At 40.4% G+C, this 8,756-nt stretch overlaps 1 protein-coding gene across 1 annotated transcript in view; it reads left to right on the top strand.

Moving 5' to 3' along the window:
- The window catches only part of LOC134453287 (zinc finger protein 135-like), a 29,389-nt gene continuing 20,633 nt past the window's right edge, over positions 1-8,756 (top strand). The window contains exons 1-2 of the mRNA XM_063204163.1: positions 1-24; positions 966-1,591. Of these exons, the coding sequence (XP_063060233.1) occupies positions 1-24; positions 966-1,591 (650 nt within the window). The remainder of the gene's footprint in view (positions 25-965; positions 1,592-8,756) is intronic.

Raw genomic sequence — 8,756 nt, 5'->3', positions numbered from 1 at the left:
ATGGCACGGCACCTGTTGGAAGACGTCTCTCTCTCTCTCTCTCTCTCTCTCTCTCTCTCTCTCTCTCTCTCTCTCTCTCTCTCTCTCTCTCTCTCTCTCTCTCTCTCTCTCGTGCGCGTATTGCAAGCTGTTGCATATTGTTTGCTTGATGCAAAGTTGTGATGGCACGTGACACGCGCTCTCGTTGACATCCATGGTTGCATGCATTCGCAGGACGTTATTGCAATAACTCATTTGAAAGCGTGGAAGGGTCGTTCACTTCCTATTTCAGTGTCCTTGACTGAAACAAGTCGCAAAACTCCACACTTCCGAATCCTTTGCGATCGGCACTAAAGTGATTCTTATCAGAAGGCTTTTGCCTACGCATAGACCCTTAAATTAGCCTACAAACATTAGCGAACATTGAAAAAAGATCAAACAACGACCGTCGGGTAGCAGGTTCATGAAAGCGCAGGGAGTGGAGAAGTTCCACAAAAATGCAGAGAAAGATGTTTGCTACTGTGCGACAGCACCACCACCTATTTCATGACTGCTTAAACTTCTTCCTCATGGATAAATGGGCAACAATATTTTCTCCAGCCAGGATTGCACTGAAAAGTAGGCTACTGCTGTTAAAAAAGGGTCACGGTCACTGCCTGTCACTGTGCCTGCTGCGTGTGTGTGTGTGAGGGAGGGGAGGAGAGAGGAGACGCGAAGCAGATGAGGCTCGCGCCTTGCGAAATAGCAGGCAATTCTTTTCCAATGTTTCAGTGACATATTAACAAAAATGCTTCCTATTGGTTTTCGTCTCGGGTGGTATTGTAGTCACATTTTTATTTTTTTGACGAAAATATTAATCAATATCGTTATATTTTTCGTACAAACGCATGCTGTTTTTTTCGTCATCGTTGTATTGTCGTCAGGGGAAAAACAATCGTTACGAATATTTATGACGAAAATATTTCGTCACGAAATTAACACTGCAGAGAACCCATACTAAAGAAAGGCCTTACCAGTGTGCTACATGTGGAAAAGGATTCACAGAGAGAGGCACCCTCATCAGGCATCAGAGGATACATATCGGAGAACGGCCATACCAGTGTGCTACATGTGGAAAAGACTTTAAAGAGAAAGGTCACCTCATGAATCACCAGAGAATCCATACTGGAGAAAGGCCATTTCCATGTGCTACATGTGGGAAAGGCTTTAAAACTATAAGTGCTCTCACCATCCATCAGAGAACCCATACTGGAGATAAACCATATCAATGTTCAACATGCGGAGCAGCTTTTTCACAACTCACCTCTTTGACTTATCACCAGAAAGCCCACACTGGAGAAAAGCCTTACCAGTGTACAACATGTGGAAAAGGCTTTAAACAGAAAAGCGTCCTCATCACCCATCAGAGAACCCATACTGGAGAAAGACCTTACCAGTGTGCTACATGTGGAAAAGGCTTCATACAGAACTGTGATCTCATTTCCCATCAGAGGATCCATACTGGAGAAAGGCCTTACCAGTGTGCTACATGTGGAAAAGGCTTTACAACGAAAGGTGCCCTCATCACCCATCAGAGAATCCATACTGGAGAAAGGCCTTACCAGTGTACTACATGTGGGAAATGCTTTACCGTCAATGGCAACCTCATCAAACATCAGAGAACCCACACGGGAGAAAAAAACCGCAGGGCACCACGGGTAATGTAGTTAATAGACTCCACTACAGGGCATCATGGGTAATGTAGTTAATGGACTCCCCTGCCAGGCATCAAGTGGAGAATACTGCTGATGGCTGCAGACATGGACAATGATGTATTGAAGCTACAAAAATACAAATGTCTAACACACTTGACTCCCATAATAAGCTAGATAACTGAGCATCTCCACACACATACAGAATATGTACATTCTTAGATGCGTCCCACGCATCTCTATAAGAGGCTTTGTCTGTCCCGTTGGTCCATCCGTTGGCCCACCCGTCCGTGACGCATTTCTGAATTGTGATTCCCTGTTGTGTCAACAAGGCGGCAGAGTTGAGTTTACTTGAGCTAATGCGTGCCAGTGAAAATGTCTAGAGTTAGCAATCCGGCTAGACTAACTGGCTAGGCTACGCTACGCAGCTGATTGCATTCTGACACAAGTGCAGTGCAAGCGCACTCGGGCACAGAAACACAGAAGTCTGTATGCATGAGTCTCTCGAATGTGTGAATATTCCCAGCAAGTCTTCAAACATTCTGCCTCTTAGAAGGAAGCTGACGGCTTTGTGCCTTGACGTTAAAATCTGCCTTTGAACCATAAAGCGCATGATTCACCCCAACGGCTTTATTTATTCATTTTTTGTCAATGTTTAGATTCATGCACGTAGGGGGCATTTGGGCAAAAAAAGTTGCTTGTGTTGTCCGTCTGTCTGACTTGTTTAAACCACATTTCTATTTTTAATTTTCTCATTTATATTGTTACAATTTTTATCTCTGAAAGGTTCACTGTGAAGGATTGTGACCAGACTGCTCATTGAAACTGTGCTGCCCATTTGACATTTTCATGACTATTAACTAAATAACACATTTATCACTATTGTGACCAAAGTGCAGTAAGTTTTGCCACTAAAATGCCTATTTCTGGAAATTCACATTTGCGGATATTGAGAAGATCCTTCTTTTCATGTGTGAAAAGTGCAATCTCATAATGGATACTTAGCATTTGATGGTGTCTGTAGGTATTTGTCAAAAAGATAACATTTGTGAAGGGGCAGCATGAATTCTGAAAAGAAGCAACTATAACATTACACAGTGCATCTTAAAGCATTTTACCATTGGATTACTTTAGGCTTTTACAATTCTGATGGATTTTCAAGTTGTATCACCTGCGTTGTATTGTGACCACCTTTTAAATAAAATGTTTTTTTTCATGGCAAGAGGAATGTTTCTGTGGAGTATTCTGTCAATGGATGAAGTGATTAAGGAGTTGCTGTGTCAGCCGTGTCACATTTGCTGTTAATGGTACACTGTGTGAGATTTTTAGTAGTTTATTTCCAGAATTCATGCTACCCATTCACTAATGTTACCTTTTCATGAATATGTACCACCACAATCAAGTTCTAAGTATTCATTATGACTGTAAAAATTACACTTTTCATACATGAAAAAGGGGATCGTCTCCATGGTCCGCCATTTTGAATTTTCAGAAATAACCATTTTTAGCTGCATAAATGACTGTACTTCGGCCATTCTAGTAAATATTAGTTTATTACTTAGTAATCTTTCATGAAAAGGTGAAATTTGGTGATAGGCCATAGACCATTTCCTGCACAGTGTACCTTTAAAGAGACGGATCGGACAAGAAAATATCTGCTCGCTGCCAAACTTTTCCAAGGGGCCTTTTTCAATATGAAATCTGTAGTGCATGGCTTCCCATGCTTATCCAACTTGGGGCTCTCTTGAAATGTTCGGGGCCCTCTGACCCAATAAACAATATTTTTATTTATTTATTTTTTATTTATAAAATCACATTGAGAATAAAATCATCAATGTGATTTTATGTGATTTTATTCTCCATATAAACATTAAATGGAGAAAAGACACCGGCAGCACATATAGGGACTCTGATGAAGATACATCCATAGAAACATTAGTCCTATTTGTGCACTTAATTAATTAAAAGATGAAAAGAATTACATCTGTGTTGCTCCAGTGTCTTTTTCTCCTTTGAAGATGATATGTCTGTCTTCTAGAGCTCACAAGTCACCTGGAAGCATGTAGTAGACAGTAGTATTTCTTGTTATCATTTAAGGACTTCCCACCGGCGAGCGAAAATGAATGGGGACCCGTCTCAAATAAGGTGTATGTCCAAACATGCAATTAGCGAACCCCCGCAAACTGGCGAGGGTATTAGTGCAGGTTCAGTTGTAAGTTTAGGAACATTTCATATAGATTTTTCCATTCAGCATTTTTTTTACTTCTAGGACCCCCCCGAATACAAATCCACCTGTTTCCAATTTTTTCCTTAATATTTAATGGCAAATCCAAGATGGCTGCCATTGTGTACAGAACATTCGCCATTAATGCTGTTTTAAGGATTGAATTTCTTCAGTTAATCTTTTTTTTTTTAGTTCCAGGACAACATTTAATAGAAAACCACTTGTTTCCAATGTTTTGCTTGTTTTTTAGTGGGAAAATCAAGATGGCTGACATCATATTTGGCAAAATTGGCATATTTCAGCCATTATTGACTTTTATTGGTAATATTTGTTACATGACTGAAGTCAGCCATCACATAAACTAAATCCATTACAAAATCCAAGATGGGCAACATTTCATATAGCAAAATCAATATTAACATAATGATCTCAGGTCTATAAAGCTTGTGAATATTTAAGCACATAAGATTGTGTGCAGGTCCAAATTATTGTTCAAACAAAAATTACTATGAATCAATTAATGTACAGTACCTGTTATGCAGTGCTACCTGTACAGTAGTATTGCATATGCACTGGTTTGGCTGCCTATGTCAAGGCCAAGGTCTACAAAGTTGCTTCAGGGTCGGCTTCAGCTTATCTGAAGGCTATGAAACCAAATGTTCTGCCTGGGATGCTGCATTCCTCCAATTCCAACAATCTTGCCATGCTCTCTGCTCACAGAACTAGGCTCTTTGGCATGACAGTCAGTGTACACCCATGACCCTAGTAATGGCCACACTATCATACCTTTGTAAGACCTTTGGCATCATGAAGTATTGCTGGCACACATGTGAATGTAAATTGTGTCTGCCTCCAAAAATGTTGGGGCCCACAAAAGATTTGATTTTTGGGCCCCCATAAGGGCCCCTGTCAGTGCTGTCAGTGCTTGGGCCCTTAGAATCTGTAACATCTTTCCCCCCCTAGCGGCGCCCATGTCTGCCTCAATGATGCTACAGAGTATTCTCTCTATATTAATGTGTGGAATGAGGTAGTCCTATTGCCCACTCTTCTGGATAGTTCTATGAAATGAATTAATAGGATTGTTTTGTACTTCCTGATCAGTCTATAGAGTTTAGTTGGAGGCAACAGGCCTTTTTTTGCAACTGGCAAATTGCAAGCCAATCTTTGCGCACAACATTTAAGGTGTGTCACCCCAAACTTCAGATGTTCTACCTCTGAGACTGAGGCATCGTGAGGATGGACAGAGGGCTCCACTCCTGTCATAAATCACACCGGCTCCACCTGCTGCTATGCTATTGAGATCAGGGGTCAGTCAGTTCAGATATAGATGAGATCTAGGTTATTTGCTTGTTCAAGGGTTTTTGGACACCATGTTGAATTTTGGCAAAATATGAGATAAATGTTGATAATGTGCCTATCAAAATATTACCAATAGGCGTACAATACTGCAGAATGGCTTTATAGACCGTAGCCCCTTAATGCACGCCTTACCTCCTGTGGCACGCTGTAATAGTCATTGAAAGTTAACTGCCATAGCACTACAATACTATGAAGTTTTGTATTAGTAATGCACTACGACTTGGTCATTGCCATTCTGGTAACAGCAAATTTATAACGCCATGTCTTAATGGGTTAAAACACTAAAATGTCCTTATTTTGCTATAATGTCAGCAATCTTGGATTTTGCTTCTGAAAGTTAAAGGGAAAATAAAAACAAGTTGTTTTGTATTCAGAGAGGGTCCTACAAATAAATAGGATAAGACACATTACCTGGTCATAAAAAGAGCCGTTCAATGCCTTTTCTGATGTCATGTTGAATTTTTACAACAGATTGAATAATTTTTGAATGAAGTTCATGTAATGGCTGACTGAACAGTCCTTTATCCATTGTGAATATTACAAATACAAGAAAAAACAATGACTTTAGATACCTTAAAACACCAAATACATAATTTATGCTACATGTCATGTCAGCCATCTTGGATTTTGGTACTAAAACTTGAGGGACGGGGGTGGGTGTTTTTTGTTCAGGGGGTGTAGGAAATATAAAAAAACACCAATTCCAAAAATGTATATGACATGTTTCTTTCAATTACATTCAATTGTGTTAGAATATGACCATATATCCGCCATCTTGGATTTTGGGCGTTTCCACTTCAGAAAAAAATTGGAAACAGGTGGATCTGAAGACTATGGGGTCTGTAGTTGATAAAAAAACGCAATTTGGAAAAATCTATATGAAATGTTCCTAAACCTTATTTTTGAGACAATTGAACCTGCACTATATTAAGAATAGGCTGTAGGGAGGACATGATTGATCATTTTTGTGTACAACGGCAACATACATACGATGTTGCTATCACATGCTTAACATGCTGTGACCCACCGTCACAAACCTTACTGGTATGTAGGGTGGCCATCGGTCTGTTTTTACGACCTGTTTGCGACGTCCGTGTGTCCCTCTCTTTGACTTTCCTCTCCTACTTGCCTACTTGGCTCTGCATACTTCATGATGTGCGCATTTTGTCGCGTGTGGCGCGAGAACCATTAATGACGTCATCACTTGCGACAGACTATTCATACTTCAGAAGGCTTTCGCTCGCATTGTCGGAAGTGCCCTCTGCTGTTCGTGAGAGAAACGGCAGTATCTTTCGGAACTCGCAAGCGTGAGTTCTATGGATGTATAAAATAGAAAGCCAAACACGGCTGCTGTAGGGCTACAAACGTCTGACTTGTGACTTACCACATTGAAACATATATTTTTTTGTTGTAGCCTACATTGCCAGATCATTCCAAGACCATGTGAGAGCATTGTTCTGGCGGCAGAATTTATAAATAGATCGCCGAACACAACGTGCTTCTGAACAAAGTAAACAATTGTTGTTAGAGCCAAATTGTTGGAAGTAATTTTCATGAATATTTTTTGAATGAATAATTAATATTTTTGAATTTGGATATGCCAGATTAATATTTACAATGTTATAGTTAAGTTTTAATTTAAATATGCTTATTTAGAACTAATGATTAATGCTGCATTTTGATTGGTCTACCGAATTCCATGGGATATGTGTAATTTAGAATGAGAGACGTGTTGGTCAGTCGACGCGTGTGCAGCAACGAAGGCACATAGCTTTTTGACCGTGCTCCCATGTCTGTGTTCCGTGCATCATGAAAGAAGAAAGAAAGATTAATATTGTGAACGAGTGATATTCCTGTTTTATTTTGCTTTTTATGTTTGTACTAAGATATTTTTGTGTTACCAAGACTTCAAGAATTTAAGAAAACTAAAAGGAAACTCAACTGGTCCGTGAGTACACTGAAACTGAAATGAATGACGGTGCATTGGATATGGAGACGAGTCAGAAATCCTTAGGCTGCCCACACGAAGTGGTTTAATTAAATGAACACTAATGAACGAAGTTTTGCCACTACATTAAGTCAAAAAGCTGTCTAAGCTTGCTGTGGAAGATAAATAAGAGGATATCTAGCCACAAAAACGTTTGGAAACCGAAGTTTAATGAAGCTAACTTGGATGACTAAGCAGAAGTGGAGCTAACAAGGAAGCTAATTGCATTGAAGTGTATGGAGCTAAGCTAACTGAGGCTACGTTTGCCAGCTGTTGAATGATGAATGAATGTGCTTGTGCAGTTACTTTCTGATCGTTTTGAATGTGGAGAAGTTCGTTTTGAACAAGTTTGCAGTCATTTTGTGCTAAGCCAAAACCGAAGACAGTTGGGCTCAACTGAAAGAAAGCTGTTTGGTGTAGTAGCTGAGTGAAACCTCGTGGATAATGGCGGACGAAAGCAACGTTCCGAGTGACGTGCGCCACGGTGACCGACAGAGGACAATGACAGCTAAAGGAATGGAGGAAAATCTACACCGTTTGACAACAGCCAGAAGAGGTAAATTAGCACAAATGACAACAAAATCAAACGAAATAGAGAAGCTCTTGCAAGCTGAAACTGTGCCAGCTCTTGAAGATGTTAAAAAAGAGATGAAAGTTTACAACAAGCTGTATGAGGAGTTTATTGAATGCAATCAGGCAGTGTTGCTGTATATTGTTAATGAAGAGGAAAAGGAGACTGACCAACAAATGTGGTTTCAGCCAAAGTCAGAACAGTGCTTACAGTTTATGACTAAAGCAAATAATTGGATTGAAGCACAAGTAGCTGATCAAGAGATAACTCCATTGGACAGTGCTTCTAAAATTTCGAGGAGATCATCAAGAGTGTCAATGACATCAAGTCAATTACGAGTTAAAGAAGAAGCCAATAGAGCAGCGCTCATGGCACAAGCATCCGCTTTAAAGGAAAAACAAGAGTTGGAAATGAAAGAAGCTGAAATTAAAGCTGCAAAGGAAAGATTGGAAATTGAAACTGCTCTAGCAGTATCTAATGCCAAAGTAAAAGTGTATGAAGAATCTGAAGGGCGCTTATCTCAAGTGAGTGGGGCCAAAGGAGCACCAATGCCGCTTATTGATTTTAATACTAAAGATGAATATGGCGATATGCAAAACATTTCAGCCACACCAAAATACACTGACAGTGCAAGGCTATTCACTGAAAAACCTATAGACCAAAAGCCTGTGGTTTACCTAGGAGCGTCAGCTGGCGCCACACCAAAGCAACCCAGAGCTCCACAACCACAACCCAGAGCTACGCCGGTGCCACTGGCTAGAGCTACCCTGCGATTGCCTAGTGCTACGCTGCAGTCACCCAGCGCTATGATGCAACAGCCTACGCAACCCAGAGGTAATTCACACCAAGACACTGCTACCAGTGAGATGTATCGCATGATGCAAAAACAGACAGACATCACAGAGTTGCTTGCAAAAAATCAACAGCTGTTCCGCTTACCCCAAA

Source organism: Engraulis encrasicolus, chromosome 7, assembly GCF_034702125.1.
Source record: "Engraulis encrasicolus isolate BLACKSEA-1 chromosome 7, IST_EnEncr_1.0, whole genome shotgun sequence".
NCBI classification, from domain to species: domain Eukaryota; kingdom Metazoa; phylum Chordata; class Actinopteri; order Clupeiformes; family Engraulidae; genus Engraulis; species Engraulis encrasicolus.
This window is presented reverse-complemented; position numbering and strand designations above follow the sequence as displayed.